This window comes from Diabrotica virgifera, chromosome 6 (genome assembly GCF_917563875.1).
Source record: "Diabrotica virgifera virgifera chromosome 6, PGI_DIABVI_V3a".
NCBI lineage: Eukaryota > Metazoa > Arthropoda > Insecta > Coleoptera > Chrysomelidae > Diabrotica > Diabrotica virgifera.
In genome coordinates, this window is record NC_065448.1 from 171877942 (window position 1) to 171898484 (window position 20543).

At 32.4% G+C, this 20543-nt stretch overlaps 1 protein-coding gene across 1 annotated transcript in view; it reads right to left on the minus strand.

Moving 5' to 3' along the window:
* The window catches only part of LOC114335081 (fatty acid synthase-like), a 265424-nt gene that overhangs the window by 106008 nt on the left and 138873 nt on the right, over positions 1-20543 (minus strand). The window contains exons 11-13 of the mRNA XM_028285236.2: positions 16622-17147; positions 10639-11328; positions 1887-2175 (exon numbers count right to left, since the gene is read on the minus strand). Of these exons, the coding sequence (XP_028141037.2) occupies positions 1887-2175; positions 10639-11328; positions 16622-17147 (1505 nt within the window). The remainder of the gene's footprint in view (positions 1-1886; positions 2176-10638; positions 11329-16621; positions 17148-20543) is intronic.

A 20543-nucleotide genomic window follows, 5' to 3' on the forward strand; every position in this document is an offset into this window, starting at 1 on the left:
TCGAAACCGGTAGAGGTGCTTGCTGCACTCTTTGAATAAACTAGAATATAGTGCGGCTGTAATTTCGTGTTGCAACGAAATTGAAAATGGTTATTCATTTTTGATTTACATGTTTACTCTGATTGTAGTACGAAGGGAACCATTCTCATTGGAACTTTACCGCGCTGAGCAGATGGGACGTGAATTATAACTTGTAAAATTCCCTCATCTTCTTTAGTCTCAGCATCCGTTATGGCTTGCAAATTTTAGAAGTCTCGGAGGTGTAACCAGAGAAGGTTCCAATTGTTTTTGGTCTGGTGGGATGGGTAAAATCGGAGGACGCAGAGAAATTAGTAGAAAACAGGCCTTTAGGTTAAAGAATATCATGGAGTGGACAGGAATAAAGAAAGCATAACAAATATTTAGAATAGCTCGGGACAGAGACACTTACGCCATGTTAATCGCCAACGTCAAGGGGACTTGATAGGGCACGTTAAGAAGAAAATAGGATGTTACTTAGGTGAATTCAGGACGTGACTTAGACATTGGCGCCCAACATGGGGCCATCCATTGCATTAAACCTTTTGTGTATACCTACAGCTATGTTCATAAATATAGGAAAATTTTATATAAAAGAAAAAAATGTAGCCATTACTCAGGCCTCACATCAAACAAACATGAAACGTAAATTACGTTTCATGGAAATAAAACACTGCTAAACAAATATACGTCCGGCCATTTACGAAACTCTCCTAAAATAAAAATTTGTCATGAGCATGAATCACACTCGTTGCATTGGTAGGCGGACTTTGAGATTTGTTTAGCAGTGTTTTATTTTCATGAAACATTTTTCACGTTTCATGTTTCATGTTTTTCGTTTCATGTTTCTTTGGTGTGCGGCTTGCCTTAGAGAGCAGAATGGTATAAATGGTTGAAGCAGAAAACAAAATAATAAAAACATCTCGAGACAAATCATGAAAGGAGCGAACAAGCATTGGTTGGTCAGGAAAAGCATACTGTAACCATTTTCAAGGTACTTAAAATAGAATAGGCACGTCGCCTAATAAGAAAATTGAAGAGGGGGCCTAGAAAAATTCCTAATGCAAACAATCTGTAGTGTTGGACTCCTGCCCATAAAAATTTTGATGTTGACTTTTCCCCAAAAGACAGACGTATAATTGACCTAGGTCTTCACTTACATTACAAACGATGCCAGTAAGAAATACGGAAACGGATAATGCTTGCTAATAAAGCATACCTCTCGCAGGTATTTGGATCCAAAAGCATCCATAGGAAAGTAAAGTTTAAAGTATATAAAACTATCATATGACCAATAGCAACATATGGATCATGACAGAAAAGACAATAAACCTTGTCAATACTTTTGAAAGAACGATATTGAGAAGGATATTGGGACCCATCTGTAACAATGCTATGTGGAGAATAAGGTTTAACCACGAGTTGTATCAATATTACAAAGAACCTTTTGTAGCAAATTATGCAAAAATACAAATATTGTGCTGAGCTGGTCACCTTATAAGAATGGACAATGGTAAAACACCTAGTAGAACCCTTAGCGGAACTATATTGGATACAATGGAATAAATGAGAGCCGATGCTAAAGAGATATTGGGGGTGGATAACTGGAGGAGAGCTCAGTCAGGGACAGAGGTATTGAAGACGGATGCTGGGGGAGTCCAGGGCCCTACTTAGACTGTGGCTCCATAGGAGAGAAATACGAACAATATTACACCATCAAGCAATATAAAGATATAGAAATTGTCTTTTATAAAAAATAAATAAACAAACCTCAATAGATAAACTTGGTAACAAAATAATATGAGTTTAGAGATCATATAAAAACTCTACGTTAACGAAGGTGGAACTGAGTTAAAAGTAATACTTACGGTAAGTTTATAATCGGCTTTTCCATCCAAAGTAGAGTAGATGTGTTGGAGCTGCGAGATCGAATCTCAGCGTTTTCCATCCTCATTAACTTTATTTCTTCAAGGGGTAAATGTACGTACGTGCCCCACTTATTATTTCTTAGTACGTTATATGCTAGACCTTTGAGGAGCTGATCTCTATAGAATTCATCGTCGACTGAAAATATGTCAGCACCCTTGTCAGTAAATACTGCTTTAAATTCTGGAATGGTCACTTCCGCAAGAAGGGATTTTTGGAGACCTATTATACCTAAAATAACGTAAGTGTGTAAAAAATGTTACAAAGACATACATTTTGAACAAAATAAACAAATTAGGTATGTTGAGATAGCCATTAACAGTTTTTTATAACAAATAATAGATAAAAATATTATGTTATAATGTGCAACTATTTAAAGAAAAGTTTTATACTTTCTTTCAAGAAGTTTTCATAATGTTTCCGTTTCGTTTTCGTCCAGCCACCGTGTATAATGCCCTTTATACAGTGCGTCCATAAAGTAATAGTTCTGTGCCAGCGGGGGTACAACGGCCTCCTTAATTCAGGTGGACTTACCCAAGTTTTTTTATGTATTTTGACCCGTAGAACACGAATTTTTTGGGTAACAGTTGATACGGATGTCGCTAAGATTGTTATAAACAAAGAACTTGAGGAATTACATAGCAGCGATTGTTCGCAAAACAAAACATTTTTTTGTAATTTTTGGGTCAGTCTCAGCAAAAAATGGTCTTATAAGTTTTTTCGTAGGATGGATAGTTTTCGAGATAAACGCGGTTGAACTTTCAAAAAATCGAAAAAGTGCAATTTTTGAACCGGAATAACTTTTGATTAAAAAATAAAATAGCAATTCTGCTTACTGCATTTGAAAGTTCAAGTCAAATTACATCGGTTATGATTATTTACATTGCTAAAAATTAAGTTTTTATTTGTCAAACAAAGCTATAAACACATATTGTTTCCCGTGCCAAATGCATGCGTTTTAATGTACGTAATATACGTAGAAATTCTGTATGCGCGCCTACTCGTTCGATTTCAAAAATTAGAAATGCATTGAAAACATCATTCAATCACTATGTGTTTATAGCTTGGTTTAACAATAAAAAAACTATTTTTTAGCAATGAAAATAATCAAAGCCCATAGAATTTGACTTGAGCTTTCAAATGCAGTAAGCAGAATTGCTATTTTATTTTTCAATCAAAAGTTATTCGGGTTCAAAAATTGCAATTTTTCGATTTTTTAAAAGTTCAACCTCGTTTATGTCGAAAACTATGCATCCTACGAAAAAACTTGTAAAAACATTTTTTGCTTAGAATGACTCAAAATATACAAAAATATGTTTTGTTTTGCGAAAAATCGCTGTTATGTGATTCGTCAAGTTCTTTGTTTATAACAACCTTATCGACATCCGGATCGACTGTTACCCAAAAAATTCGTGTTCTACGGGAACTAATACGTCGACGCTGCCAAGGCAAAACGGCATAAACGCCAAAATGGCCAGTTTTGAGTTGATGCACGAAAAAATAGGATTTTAATTTCCGCACCAGACAGTCACCGCGGCATAACCGAAAACAAAGTGAAATAGGTGTAATATTGGTTTAAAGTTTTTATAAACGCCAGTCTAGTCACGCACGTGAAGGTCGACGTGAACAATGATTGACACAACCGCCAGTGCCCATAAGATTATCATTGTGTACAGTTCGGTCCAGTAATAATAGTAAAGGTATGTATTTTTACAATTTTTATGGATAAGTAATATGATATTACTTACCTCTGCAATATTTTCAATTTGTATTGATTTTTGAAGCGTAAACACCCTGAATTTCTTTAAAAACTATGAGGCGTTTATGTCAAAACCAAATATTTACATCGTGGTTGACACAAGCGCCATTCCTCAATGGTATTCTTATGCAGGTTTCTTTTTTAAAAATTGCGCAAATAAAAAGTTTATTTTAAAATGTTTTATTATAACTTTGTACTAGTGTGATGAACAATTATTTTTGTACTACAGCATATAGTTCAAATCAATTTTATATAGCTAAAAATGGCGATCGATTTTTGGCGTTTATGCCATAGTATTTTAGCAGAAGTAAAAAATAATGGTCTTACTAAATGAAAATAAGTCATATACCGAAGTAGCACAAAATGATATACAGACTGGCAATAATTCCCCTATATTCCCCTTAGAGGTTTATGACATTTATAATGCCAACATTGCAGAAGCTTTTAGCAATAACATTATCATCTTTGAGGAACCACCAGACGTTGCAGCAGAAGAATAAATATTTAGTCACGATCTCACATCATGTTTCAACTTAGCAACAGAATTGATTATTAAACCAGAGTATCATGCAGAATATTTATCTCTAAAAATGAACAACATAGTTCCAGATCAACTGGATGAAACAGAATTTTTTTTTAAATTGTTTAAAAGTTAAAAGTTGTTAAATATTTTTCTGTTATTTTTCTGTTTTTTTTACTAACTTTTATTTTGAACTATATAAAAGAAGTAAATCTTATGTTATTTTTGTGAATAATTATTTTTTATTTGTTTTAGAAATTAAAAAATAACTATTTTTATGTACCTCTGATTTTTGTGTTTTCTTAGGTTTTAAGTTGTTGTTCTTTGAAAGTGTTTTTTGAGTTTTATTTTTATACCAATTTTTGTATAGCTCTTCTATTTGAGTATTATTTATTTTTAAGTATTTCATCCTAGCACCAAAAACATGTTTAAAGAATTTAGAGTTTTGTTTTTAACTTAGAATGTATTTTTGATTAAATAAAAAATAAAACCAATCAAAAATCTTCGTAATTTCATAATTTTTCTTGTTGGCATAAACGACAATTTTTAATTTTCGTTTTTTTTCATTAATGGCATATATCCTTTTTAAGCGCCATTTCGGTTAACCTTACAACAATGCGATCGACGCAAACGCCAGAGGTAAGTTTGGCATATTCACCAATGTTATATATTGATTGGACACAAGCGCCATTTTCTAGTTTTTAATTTATTTCACATAGTATTTTCAGCCACATTAATGTTTACAAAATGTTAAAATTTGAAAAAAAAAATCACCAATTTTTTTGAGTCAGTTTGCAGATAAGCAGAATTGGTAAAAATAAAAATAATCAGTTTTTTGTGTTTCCTGAAAAATCAGGTTAATGTCGTTTATGCCGTTTTGGCGTGACAGCGTCGACGTGTTCTAATGCATAAATTCATTATTTCGTAAATCGGCGACTTTAAGAAAAATCCTGAAACGGGTCGATTTTTAAACGTTTTTCTTTAGTTTAATCGTTTGTGTCAAATTTTTAGACGTTAATTTGACTGCCTTTTCTTCAATTCAAATAAATGAAAATTTGCAGACATATGCATTCGCGGGAACAATACACGAATAGTCAATAAAAATATTATTTTTGATGTTTATTAATTGTTTAAATAAAAAAAAACGATTTTAGTGGAAAATGCTTAAATTCTCTTGTTTTTTTACAATGAAGAAACTTGAAACTTTTACAGGTTGTAGCTAATTATATGAACTATACATAATTTCACTTTTTACGTTAATTGTTTACGTTATGCTTCATAAATAAACAATAAAGTTTCAAATTTTTTGGTGATTCCGACTACTTTTCATGTTTGTACATCATTATGTTTTATACATGTATTTTAATAAACACGACGATATATTTTAATGGTTGAAAAGTGTAAGACTAAAAAGTAAAAAATAAAAAAATATGAAAAAATAAATTTAAGAAACGCTTTTCTTTAGTTAGGAGTGACTAAAATTAAAAAGACTTATTATAAAAAATCAACTAAAAAGCAAATAAAAAAATATGAAAAAACAAAATTTTTAAGAAACGCTTTTCTTTAGTTACGAGTGACTAAAATTAAAAATATTATAAAAAAAATCAACCAAAAAGCAAAAAATAAAAAAAGAATTGAAAAAATCTAACACATTCGTCAAAGAAAAGCGTGGCGCGTCTTCATCAAATAAACGGTTTTCGCCCCACGCTTTTCTTTAACGAATGTGTTAGATTTTTTAATTTTTTTTATTTTTTGCTTTTTGGTTGATTTTTTTATAATATTTTTAATTTTAGCCACTCGTAACTAAAGAAAAGCGTTTCTTAAAATTTTTGTTTTCATATTTTCTTATTTTTTTACTTTTTAGTCTTACACTTTTCAAACATTAAAATATATCATCATGTTTCTAAAAATATGTATAAAACATATGATGTACTAACATGAAAAGTAGTCGGAATCGGCAAAAAATTTGAAACTTTATTGTTTATTTATGAAGCATAACGTAAACAATTAACGTAAAAAGTGAAATTATGTATAGTTCATATCATTAGCTACAACACGTAAAAGATTCAAGTTTTTACATTGTAAAAAACAAGAGAATTTAAGCATTTTCCATTAAAATCGTTTTTTTTTATTTAAACAATTAATAAACATAAAACTTTTTTTTTATCGATTATTCGTGTACTGTTCCCGCGAATGCATATGTCTGCAAATTTTCATTCATTTGCATTGGAGAAAAAGCACTCAAATTAACGTCTAAAAATTTGACGCAAACTATTGAACTAAATAAAAGCGTTTAAAAAATAAAAAAAAAATTGAAACTCGGAGGATTTTTCGAAAAAAAAAACTGTTAGACAGATTAAATATACAAAAATCTCACACTTTCGTTAAAGAAAAGCGTGGGGCGCGTGTTCATGGAATAAACGGTTTTCGCCCCACGCTTTTCTGTAACGAATGTGTGAGATTTTTGTATATTTAATCTCTCTAACAGTTTATTTCGAAAAATTCTTCGAGTTTCAATTTTTTTATTTTTTGCTTTTTGTTTGATTTTTTATAATATTTTTAATTTTAGTCATTCCTAACTAAATAAAAGCGTTTCTTAAAAATTTTTTTTCATATATTTTATTATTTTTAAATTGCGATTTTTTTGGCATATATGTCATACTAGTGACGTTATCCATCTGGGCGTGATGACGTAATCGATAATTTTTTTAAATAAAAATAGGGGTCATACGATACTTCATTTGAAAGGGTATTCAATTCTCTATTCACTAATATAAATATTAACAAAATTATTTATACAGGATGTCCAAAAAACTATTTTTTAACTAAATTAATTGACAAAAAAAGATGAAAGCATTTAATTTATTTAATTATAAATATATTTTACTGCTGTGAGAAAACAGAAAAATTGAAAAATAAACATTGATTTTCGCTTAAACGAAATGTTCAAACTGCCAAGAGGCAGGTGGGTGGCAGCTTTAACATTGAATTTGAGCAAAAACAATATTTATTTGTCAAATAAACATTTTTTCCTGTTTTCTGACAACAGTAAAACGTATTTTGAATTAAATAAATTCCATTCGTTCTTCTTTTTGTCTCAATTAATTTAATTTAAAAAATTCTTTGAACACCCTAGATAAATAATTATATTAATGTTTATATTACCGAATAGAGATTTGAATACCCTTTCAAATGAGTTATCACCTGACCCCTATTCTTATTTAAAAATATCATCGATTACGTCATTATGCCCAGATGGATGACGCCATAAGTATGATAAATATTAAATATGCCAAAAAAGCGTAATTTAAAAATAAAAATCGATCTGTCTCGGGATTTTTCCTTCAAATCGTCGGTTTACGAAATAATGAATTTATGCGTTACTTTATGGGAGCTATGTATATTAAAGTTTAGTTTTTTACAATAAACACAATGTTTATGGACATTTTATAAAATTTCATAGTGTTTGGAACGTATGGAACAAAATTTTTTCTGTCCTTGTTTTACAAAATTATAAAAAACGCTGAGACACGTCGACTTATATACAAATGTGTGAATTAAGAGCATAAATCTAAATGTACACGGTGATTTACGCAAGCCTAACATAGTCAATAAGCTATATTTTTAATGGAACACCCTGTATAACTTTATATTTTAACTGATTAACAACCCTTAACTGATTAGCAACGTCAACTTTTAAATCAAACGTGCACTATTTAAACTAATTTAAATGTACAGGGTGATACACGCAAGATTATTAACATGGTCCAGATCTTTATTTTTAATTAAACACCCTGTATATTTTGATGTTTTTAGAAACTACTTAAAAACCTCATAGAGTCTTTTATGAATAATACAAATTGAAATTTTGAAGTTATGTGTAATTTTCATACATTTTTCAAGATATTAAATACATCAATTTTTGAAATTAATAATTTATCACCTTTTAAATATTTTTTTTTAATTAGGTAAATACAGGCATACATTTTTCAAACTAAGTATCGGTGTATCGAGTTTTGTGTTTTGACAAAAATTTTACATAATTTCAAAATTTCACCTTGTATTGTCCAAAATACACCCTGCATAATAATATACTTTTTTAAGATAAGGTAGTTAAGTAGTTTCTAAAAACATACAAATATATAGGGTGTTTCATTCAAAATAAGTATGCTGGACTATGCTAGAGTTGCGTACATTTGATTTTAAAAGTTGAAGTGTCCCAGCGGTTTTTACAATTTTCTGAAATAAGGTCACAAACAATTTTATTCTACAACTGGTTTCCACACTTCATAATTTTAAAATTTCACCCTCTATGATTCATAATAGTCCCTCTATGGCATAGTTCATTGAAATTGGGTTGTTAAGCATCTTTTAAAACTATAAAAGTATACAGGGTGTTCCATTAAAAATAAAGTTTATGGACTATGATATACTTACATGAATCACCCTGTAAATTTAAATTTATGTTTAAAAAGCTCAGATGTAGATATAAAAGTCGACATGTCTCATCGTTTTGTATAATGTTTTAAAACAAAGCCACAAATAATTTGATTCCATAACCGAGTTCCACCCTATATACGGGTGTCCAGAACCTGTACCAACAAACGAAGACAGGAGATTCCTTAGATAATTTTAAAAAAATTTAACCCAATTCACCTTGTCCGAAAATGCTTCCTAAGGGAGCTAGATCTCTTTGAAGATGGCGTCTTCTAATTAGTTTTTCTTAAATACCTCCAGAACGCTTCTATTTAGAAAAACGAAAATTGGTACGTAGATTTACCTTCCAGAGATTAATCAATTTTCAGTTGCGAATTTCTAGTACCGGTCAAAGGCGTCCACTTTGGGTAAGGCAACGGTTATTTTATCACATAACTTTTTTGTCTTTAACTTTTAAGCATTTTTGATTCTTTACTGTTAAAGAGTAAGGTATGCTAGTACTAAAAAGTACTCTTGCCTTAAGTCGGTAAAACACACCGTTTTCTAGAAAAATCGATTTAAAAATTTTTTTTTTGAATTTGAAAAAAAAATGAAAATTTTTTCAAACAGAAACGGCGTATTTTGCCAACTTAAAATAAGAGAAACTTTTTAGTACTAGGATACCTCATAATTTAATAATATAGTGTCGTCAAAAATTCTTAAAAATTAAAGACAAAAAAGTTATGCGATAAAATAACCGTTGACCTACCCAAAACAGACGCATATGACAGGTACTAGAAATTCGCAATTAATGAAATATATTCATCTCCGAAACATAAATGAACGTACCTATCAGTTTTCGTTTTTCTAAATAGTTTTCTTTGAATTTTATTTTTACTTAAAAAAACGCAAAATTTTCAAATTGTTTTTTCTAGGGAACGGTGTGTCCTATCGACTCAAAGCAAGAGTACTAGAATACATCACATCTAGTAATCATTTAATACATTTATAGAATACATTCAATCTAATAATCAAGAGTCAAAAATGCTTCAAAAATAAAGACAAAAAAGTTATGCGATAACATAACCGTTGCCCTACCCGAAACGGACGCCTATGGCCGGTACTAGAAATTCGCAATGGATGGAATCAATTTATCTCTGGAAGATAAACATGCTTACCAATTTTCGTTTTTCTAAATAGAAGCGTTCTGGACGTTCTTAAGAAAAACTAATTACAAGACGCCTTTCTTCAAAGAGCTATAGCTCCCTTGGAAGCAATTTTGGAATAGGTGAATTGGGTTAACCTTTAACTACCCGCGCATCAAGTTATAACATAACTACACGCGTGGCGTACTTTGTACGCCACAAGAAAATACACTTAAAAACAGCGGATTTGTTTAATTTTTTTTGAAAAAATACACTTAGTTGTTTGTTATAAACCTTATTCGGCATCAGTGAATACTTGGAGTTCCTTTTCAGTAAGCCAATTGGGATTTATAACTGGAATCATGGAATAACTGGATTCCATGATAAATAAGATTACTAATAAAAATTTTTTTTAAATGTGATTTTTTACAGGAGAAAAAGTATTGTTTACAAAGAAAAATATATTTTTTGCCATAATGACTAAAAAACAATTAAAATATGTACTTATATTACGACTTATAGTAATATAATCCTGGGGTGTATTGTCCACCACCGGAAACAACAAATAATAAAATGTAAATTACGATCTTTCCAGAACGCCGATTATAACGAAACTAAAACCAAATTGTAAAGCACATTCCAGTGATAGGTTAGAAAAATAAGCAAGGTCAAAAATTAAATTTTTAAATATATTTCCAGTAGAATTCTTATATCTGGCGTACAAAGTACGCCAGCGCGTGTAGTTAAAGGTTAAATTGTCTTAAAATTATCTGAGGAATCTCCTGTCTTCCTTTGTCGGTAGAGTTTCTAGACACCCTGTATACAGCATATTAACACCCTGCTTAGATACTTACCAGAATGATCTTCCTGTTGACTAAATATAAAAATAGTTTTTTGTTGTTTGTTTGCAATAAATTTTTTTAGTTTATTCAACCATCCAAAATCATCAGTTCGGATATTAAGTGTATTATAAGAGCTAGGAAAATCTTTTCTTCTTCTTACGAGACAAAGGTGTTCGGTTCTAAAAATGATTTCGTGTTGAAATAAATTTTCTCTTTTTATGGACCCAATACACAAAATGAAGCCATCGTCTCTTATGTATTTTGTCAGTATATTTGAATGAATTTTTTCGAACATTTCAATTGTAACTATAATGCTTTCAAATTTAGCATTCATCGTTTTTATTTGAGTTGGTGTTGTAATTAAGAATTCAATATCCGCCATGACTTGATTCTTTAAAACTGCTTTAATTTTCTCGGTCAGCTCTAGATTAGAGTCTTCAGTGTCCTTTAGTTCCCCAATTGTTAATTTCTTGATAAGACCATTACTGTTTTGCTTTATTATCTGCATAGCTATCACTAAAGAATTGTACAATGTGTAATATTTGTTTTGCGAGGCGTCATAGGCAACAAATTCAAATTTTTCTAATAGCAGGTTAGAATCTGGAATGGACTTTCGAGGAAGTTGTGTAAATTTAAGGCCCTGGATTTCTATACCTCCGCATTTTGTTATGCAAAGGTCGGGATCTCTGGTGACTTCCAAATCTAAAAAGTAAAAGTATTTTATTAGATACATGAATTGGTCACCAGTCGTTTATACTCTACACTACCCTAACGAGTTTCCCTTATGTTTTTTGACCAAAGTTCTTTGGTAATCTTTTCATACTTCGCTCAAATTTAAAACCTTAATATTTTGAAAAAGAACAGAAAATGTGGACACAGTACAATGGAGCTCCCGCATGTTTTCAACTTCGTGTGCGGCATACTTAAACCGGCGCTTTAGTCATAAATGCATCGGAAGAGGTTGTGCATAGAAATGTACTCCAAGATTTCCGGACTTTACGTTCATGGACTTTTTTTACTATGGATACCTACAAAGTATAATGTATAACACCCCATCGATTACTAAGGTGGGTGACCAGGAAAACAACTGGTAATATGTTGTGTAACATGGTAGCGACTAGTGACTGTATAGGCCAACGGTTCTTGCCACATACCGTTTGAAGCTCCAATGGTATGGAGAGAACAGATGGATTATACTTCACACTGGTACCGTTTCTTAGTAAATATAACAAGAATAACAAGTAGGTCAAAACATACGTTAAAATATCCCAACTTGCCTTCAGTGATCCGACCTGTCACGGATAGTCAAGAACTACTATACTGCCGCATCCAACATCCATAGATACTAGTGACAGGACAGTACAAATCAGAAACCAGAGCAAGAAGAAAATGTTGACATACAAGATCCTAGTTTTGAGGTAGCCACTAAGAAACGACTGGCAAAATAGATTAAGGAAAGTCGAGAATCAACTAGGGTTGTGGAACCACTGACGATGATGACTGATCCTCATTTATTAACTCAAGGTGAGCTAATGATGTAGATCAAAAGATAAATTACCTAAAACCAAACGAAAGTGTTGCAGTCACGCCTTAATGGTTTTATCTGACAAAAGTATGTTACGTTAGAAACATGCAACAGGATTATGAGAATCTTGTGTGCGAAGAAAGAGAGTTAGTGGATTCTAAGGATATTTCAGCAGTAATAAACATTTTTGAGTCATTCAAAGTTAGCCTTAAGGCTTATGTTGCATATCTAACACCGGTAACCAATTACTTCAGTCCCTTTGGCGCCAGTTGTAAACATGAAAGAGATATATAGCAATATGGAACTGATTTTAAAAAATATCCAGTATGGTAGACACAGCAGGAACTTAAAATAATTGCTGTGTTACTTGGCTTGCAGGCTGGGTATACAAATTTTTGCTGCTTCGTTTTTGAATGGAACAACCGAAATCGCAAATAAAAAAAATCGTGACCATTATAAAAGAAATAGTGGCCTAAGCGGAAATCCCTTTAACATGATAGGAAAAATGTTGAAAACAAGCCTTTGGTTGATCCCAAAACATATACTTGCCACCACTACGTATGAAGTTACGATTGATGAAAAACTTTGACCAAAGCTATGGACAAGATTTTTTTTACTTAAAAGAAAGATTTACAAAGTTATGCGAAAATCAAAGAAGATCTCTTTGCAGGTCCATGAATACTTACGAGATTTAATAAAATATAACAATTTTGAAAGCAGTATGATTGACAAAAAAAGAGCATGTGCCTGTTTTAAAAGTTTATGGTTAAAACTCCTTAAAAAACTATAAAGACGACAACTACAAGGAATATGTCAACAATCTGCTGAATTCCTACATTGTAGTAGGGGAGCGAAGTATGCTAAATGTGCAGTCACTCGACCGCTTTGGGGACCTATTGGGTTGTGAAGAGTAGGTCCTAAAACCAAAAACAATTAAGTAAACTTTTTTATTTCAGTGTAGACTTCCCATTTTTAATTTAATTTTCCATTTCCAACAATCGTTTTTTCCTATTATAGCGCCATCTATCCATAATATGAAAAAGTGTTTCGAATAAAAGTTGCTTATTTTTACGTAAAGAATCCAAATCTGGAATAAAAATTTGGGGCTCTTATTTAAGATTTTTAAGTAACCCCCCACCTCTCCTCCGTGGGGGTCCTGTTTGGTACAATTCGATAGATTTTTCAAAAATATTGATTAACTGTATTTTGCAGTTTTTCGATCTAATGTTTATTTTGCGAAATATCGCGGAATTTATATTTAAAATTTTAAATTTACCCCACCCCTCTCCGCGGGAGGGTCACGTTTGGTATCATTCGATAGATTTTTGAAAGATATTGAACACGTATTTTTTAGTTTTTCGATCTAACGTTCATTTCGCGAATTATTCGCTTTTTTGTGAACATTTTTAACTCGCCTATTTTCTTACGCTCTGCTCAAATGTCAGATTTTTGAAATATACACTGTTTTGCATGCCCTTAACACTTACCTTATCTTAATCTAACAATTTCGAGTATTTTTAATGATAGATTTTCTTTTCTGCCCCCCCCCCTAACGAACTCCCCTGTGTAAAGAGCCAATGTAAGGTAGAGGTGCATCTGCAGGGCACCAGGTTTCTCCCCATATGATAATCTGACTTGCTCGAGTAACTGCAAAAATCCCCGCTTGGGCTCCCCTACCATTGATTTGGACTGCAAAATGTCACTTAAAATCCATTTTCTTTATTCCCACTTGGACTTTTTCCCACAAAATCTTGTAGATATTAGTAATTAACATATTATAAAACATTTCAATCAAGATATTTTAACCCTAGAACCACAAGGTGGGGTCGCCGATGAACCCACCCACGCACAAATTTGTTTGACATGTGCGTGATTCTGGTGAAGCTGTATGTTGCCCGCCCATTTACCTTCAGTATTTCACATGAGTCGTAACTGGTGATGCGTGTTTTTATGAAAGTTCACATTTAGTCGTATTTGCAGCCCATTTCTGATTTTTGACTCCACCTGGGTGCCCCCTGCCCCTGCCCCCCGGTTCCCTGCCACCTTGCCCCGCTGTCCCCCTAAATAAAATAAAAAGAAACTATTCAACTCCCAACTTAGTTTTTAATTACCTTTGCCATCCTAAATAGTTTATGTAAAATATAAGTGCTTTTAATATTTCGAATCATTCATATATTTGTTTTGCTTATTGTTATGTAACAATACAATTTCTGATTAGAAATTGAATCATTTCGTAATTTTTAAGTTAAATTATTCTTAAAAATATTGAAATGTCGTTTATTTTAAAAAATATTTTGGAGTCGCCGGTGACCCCACCTTGTGAAAATCGTCCATTAATTTCACCTTGTGGTTCTAGTGCTTAGGTGTGGAAAAACGATAACAAAGAAAATGGATTTAGAGAATGCTGGCAGACTATTTCTGGGCACGTAAAAAGATGTAGCAGAAGCAAAATACTTACGAAAATCGCTGACAACTACCTTTTAATGTAGCAAACAATATTATTATAGTGTAAACCAGAGGTCCCAAAAATATTTTTTCTTGTAGACCACTTTAAAAAATTTACTGGTTTCGGTGGACCCCCGAAACCAGTATCTTCTTCTATTAAAAATAATGTTTTAATAGAAGGGACACAAAAATGTGATTATTAGGCGTTAAAACAAGTGTTTTTTGATTTAAAACAAGTTTTTGGTCAAATTTTAGTGTAAAAAGCGTTAAAATCCTGTTTTTTAAATTTCCCTCCATTCCCAAAAATACATGTTCTTCTATTTGGCTGAAAATTTGCCCACAGATAGCCAAAACACAGGACTTTAAGTGGTTAAAAAATTTTTATAGTTTTACAATACAAGAAAAGTAACATGTAATAATATTAGAGTCAAAATTATATAGTCCAGTCGGGTTAGCCTTTGATCTTGCATGCCGAGCTACCAAGATACTATTTATCTAATCTTTAGGGGGTCAATAGTAGTGTACATTTAAAATCACGAATGAATTCCGCCGTTGCGTTAGCCGCCATCTTGATTTTAAAGAAGAACTGTTTTTGCTAAATTTCTCCGCCATTTTTAACTTTCCGACAAAAGTGCACGGACTGAAATTGTTAAAAATATAATTTTCTATAATTTCTTTTATTATAAATTTTTTTGTGCCGCCGATATTTTCCGAGTTATGGGGGGAAATAGTGACAGTTAGAGCATAATTATTCAATTATCTCGTTTATTATTAGTTTTAGAACAAAAATTTACCTATATAAAAATAGAAAGCATTAAATTTTATACAATTTTAATCTCTTTTATTTTTTTGCTAAAATCAATATTTCAGATAGTTCGTGTTCAGTAAAAGCGCGAGTATTCATTGGTTTGATAGCAGTTGTTTTTGTTTAATATCTCCGCCATATTCAACTTTTCGACAAAAATGGTAAGAACTGAAATTGTTCCAAATAAATCGTGTTTAGAATTCTACTTACAGTAGACGCCTATATTTTTGACTCTGATATTATTCCACATATTTGTTGTGTATTGTAGAACTATACAAATTCTTTTAACCACTTAAAGTCCTGTGTTTTGGATATCTGTGGGCAAATTTTCAGTCAAATCGAAGGACATATGTATTTTGGAAATGGACGAAAATGTAAAAAACGATATTTTAACGTTTTCTGTTGTGTTTTTAATCAAAATAACTTGTTATAATGCGTTATAATGACATTTTTGAGTCCCTACTATTAAAACATTTTTTTTCCGTTGATATTTTACGATAAAAAAATGCAGATTTGTTTAAATAAATACTAAATCACTATAAAATTTTCGTGGATCCCCTCTTACAACTTGTGAACCCCCATTTTTATTTCACGCCAACGTAGACCCCCGTTGAGTCCTTCTTGGACCCCTGGGGGCTCCACCTGGACCACTTAGGGAATCACTGGTGTAAACGGTAAAAAATGTGTTATTTGTATTTCACTGTCACAAGATACCCACATCAGTGTAAAAAGTATTATAATAACCAGACAATAAAACTTTTGGAATATTTTTTTTTCTCTGATTCTGGCTTTGGTTTAGAACTAGAACTTTTAGCCACGTAATTGTATAACTTATCACTAACTCAGGTGTAATGTGTAGTGTGTGTGTTGAGTAAGTGTCTTGTTACTTTGCAAAGTCGACGTCATTGTCTTTGCAAAGAGACGCTAATTGTATCCGAACGTCTACGGTCCCTCCGGTGAGTACCGATCGCACAAGGACAGAAACTATTTCCATCTATTAATTTATAATAAATGAAAAAATTCCTAACCCTGGTGAGATTTGAACTCACTACCATTCGGAACTTTCGATCCAAAGGTTAGGCGCTCTTACCACTGAGCCACAGAGGGGTTACAGTTTTGGAACATAACATTATATATTTTTTATTTTTTATTTTCATATCCCAATGTTATTTGTGGACTAGTTGTCGGATATTTTTTAAATTAAAAATTGTTTTACTTACACTTATTATTTGAATCTCTAATATGTAGTTTTGGATTTAGTTCTATCCTTCGTATACTAGTTGGTATTGAGAGATTTCGGGTACACTCTGATAATAGTGATAACTGAAACATGGAGTCGATAAAACTGACATAATTATCCATCCACTCAATTTTGCCTTGTACACCACTAAGGTCACATTCAACAATTCCCTGAAATTTGCCGTAGTAAAGATGCCGTCTCAAATGAGCCTCTCTGTAGAAATCCTCTTTTCTCAAGTTTATAGTGTCCTGTTTATTAATCTCTTTGATAAACGATTTAGGATTTTCACCGCCTTTTTCAAGAACACAAATATTTCCTGTTGCTACCAATAGATCTCCAGAAAATATTTCAAAGTTTCCACTTTCTTTTATAATGGTTACTACGAATTCGACATTTTCGTTATCTTGTAAGGTTATCATGTTGTGAAATTTTATATTTTTTAATAATACTGACAACTCAGTGATTTCTTTCAAGCATATGTTAGCCTTTGCTTGCCAGACCATTTCCTAAAAAATAATTATTAAATCAAAATACACATTATCGAAGGAATTTACATATATAACAGTTAATGAATCTGACAAAATGGTATTATTCTAAACTAACACATTTTTGTCCTAAACTAACACATATATGTTTCATAGATTCCAACAAGGCTTTCGATAAAGTCCGCCACAAAGAGCTAATGGACGTCTTCAAAGCAAAACAATTATAATAGTCCATGTGGTGAGACCGCTCCCGTCTGAAAAAAATTTCTGATTCGTTTTCTTTGTGGATTCCTATTCAAAAATGTCCCCTTTAAACAAATCTGAAGGGTGCCGGGCGGAATTTTTGGGCAGAAATTGTTTAAACAATTTTTTTAAACAAATACAAAAGCTCAAGTTTTTTGCTCTGGAATATATATTTTTAGATTTTTTGGATCAATATAAACAAGAAAGGTATCTTGTAATTTTTCTCAGAAATTGATAATTTTGGAGTTAAAGGCGATTTAAAATCTGAAAAATGCGAAAATACGCATTTTTGAGGCTTAAAAACTCATATTTAAATTAGTATTTTTGAGGTTGCCAGATACTTAGATTGGAGACTGAACATTCAGCTTCAAGATTCTGAAGAGTTATCGCGTCTAACTTTAATTTATACCGTTGTTTTTTAATTGTTAAATATGCGTGTTTATCCGATCTTTTTGCCGGTGCGGCCCGCTCCATTTCAAAAATCTCCTATTTTCCTCCGAAAAATATTTTTCCTAGATTCTTTGGGACATTCTAAATAAAATAGGTTTCTTGACATTTCTCTCAAAAGTTAATAGTTTTTAAGTTATAAGCGATTTAAAATCCGAAAAATGACAAAAAAACACATTTTCGGATTTTTAATCGCTTATAACTTTAAAACTATTAACTTTTGAGAAGAATGTCAAGAAACTTATTTTATTTAGAATGTCTGGAAGAATCTAGAAAACATATTTTTCGGAGGAAAATAGAAGATTTTTGAAACGGAGCGCGCCGCACGCTGCTTTACGGGATAGCAGCATGGACATTTAACTCGTCGACTGCTAAAAAGTTGGTAGTATTTGAACTATGGGTGTACAGAAGAATCCTGAAGATATCCTGGACCGAGCATATAACAAACAGCGAGGTCATGAGAAGAGTCAACAAAAGAATTAAAATATTGGAAACCATCAAGACACGAAAGCTGCAATACCTGGGGTATGTTATGCGTAATGAAAGATACAACATATATATAAATCGGTTTTAAAACGTCTTGCGACGTTGTCCGATGCCTAATTTCCATGACACTCTATCATCCCATTGGCCCTCTCTAAGATCTCTTGCGCTCATCGCCTTCGTTACTCCCTCTCTCCAAGATTTCTTGGGTCTTCCTCTCTTTCTGCGGTTTGGTGGTACCCATTGCATAATTATTTTAGGGAGTCTTGAGTTATCCATCCTCTGGACGTGTCCGTACCATATCAGCTGTTTTCTTTCTATGTCTGTTGGTAGAGAGCCGTCTGCGTGACACTCCTACTGATCTTCTAAAAGCGTCCATTTCTACTGCCTCCAGTTTTCTTCTGTTGTTTTCGGTTATCCGCCAAGTTTCTGCTCCGTACAATAGACTGCTTTTAATAAGAGATTCGTAGATATTGTGTTTTCTTCTTTTTCCTATTTCATGATTCCACAGTACGCTGTTTAGACAACCTATTGTTTTTCTGGATTGTGTTATTCTTCTCTTTATTTCTTCATCATCTTTCCCCGTTGTGTCAAAAACGATTCCTAGATATGTGTAATGGTCGCAGGGCATGATGATTTCATTATTTTCTAATGTGATGTTCGATAGTTCGGTACCTATTGGCAGGAATTTTGTAATTTCTGTATTAATTTCTAGTCCCCACTTTCTATATTCTTCTTGTAATTTCCTTGCCATGTACTCTAAATCATCTTTATCGTTTGCTATAACAACCTGGTCATCAGCAAACTGCAATGTATATAAGCAAATCTCTCCAAGGTCTACGCCCATGCCTCTGCATTTTCGTTTCCACTCTTTCAATGCTTTTGCAACATATATTTTAAATAAGGTCGGTGATACACAGCACCCCTGACGTAGACCTTTATTAACCAGGAAGCTTTGCGATAATCTGTTTCCAGTTTTTATTTGTGATGTTGACCCTTCATACAAATTTCTTAAGGCTTTTATTAAGGTGACACTAATATTCGTCTGTCGTAACACGTTCCAGAGTTTGTTTAGAGGAACTGTATCGTACGCCTTCTGCAAGTCAATAAACATGAGGTGGGTTTCTTGATTTGTGCTTAATTTTTTTTCTATTAGTTGTTTGAGGCAGAAGATATTATCAGTACAGCTTCTTCCTGTTCGAAAACAGGATTGTTCTTCTTCCTCTTGGTCTTTGTACTCCTTCTCAATGCGGTCTCTAATTATTCGTCCATACAAACGGCTGAATGTACTAGTCACTGATATCCCTCTATAGTTTTCACATTTAAGCTTATCTCCTTTCTTATGGATCGACGAAATATAAGCAATTTTCCACTCGTCGGGTACGGGAGAACCATTTATAAATTGATTTATGCACCAAGTGACGGTTTCAAACAATTTTTGTGATCCACATTTTATTAGTTCGGCTGGGATATCCCCTGGTCCTGGAGACCTACCGTTTTTCAGTTCTTTTATAGCTTTTCTAATTTCTGTCACTTGTATTGTTATATCTTCTCCTTCAATGTTAACCTCTGTTGGTGATTGAGTTAAGTATTCGTCCCTATTTTCTGTCAGTAATTCCCCATAGTACTTTTCCCATTTTTGTGTGGATATTAATTGAATGTTTGTACTCTTCCTTTCGTTAGTTCTTATTTTATTGAGGAACTTCCATGTTTCTGTACATTTTCTGCCTCCCAGGTAGGTATTAATTTCCTGGCACTTCTTATCCCACATTTCTCTTTTTGCTTTTACTGTTGTTCTTCTTGTTATTCTTTTGAGTTCCAGGTATTCATCTCTATCTTTTGTTGTTTACTGCTCAGCTATCTGATATACGCTTGCTTTTTCTCTTCTACGAGTGCTTCTATTTCTTTGTTCCACCATAGTTTTCACTTTGTCTTTGAGTGTTAAAGCCGAGTGCTTCTTCTGCAGCTTTTTTAACGCTAACGACTACGTTTCTATATACCTCCTCTACTGTTGACGTTTCAGTTATATTTATTAGTTTGCCATCCAGTCTTTGTTGATATAGTATTCTTGTACTTTCTTGGGTCAAACTATCCAAATTATAACTTCTTTTTTCCAAAGTTTCTTCTTGTTGGGGTTGACAATTTGTTTGATTATGTGTTATTTTATATCTAAATGGACAGGTTACTTTTGATTTTACGATATAATGATCTGAACCACATGCTAATCCTCTGTATCCTCTTGTG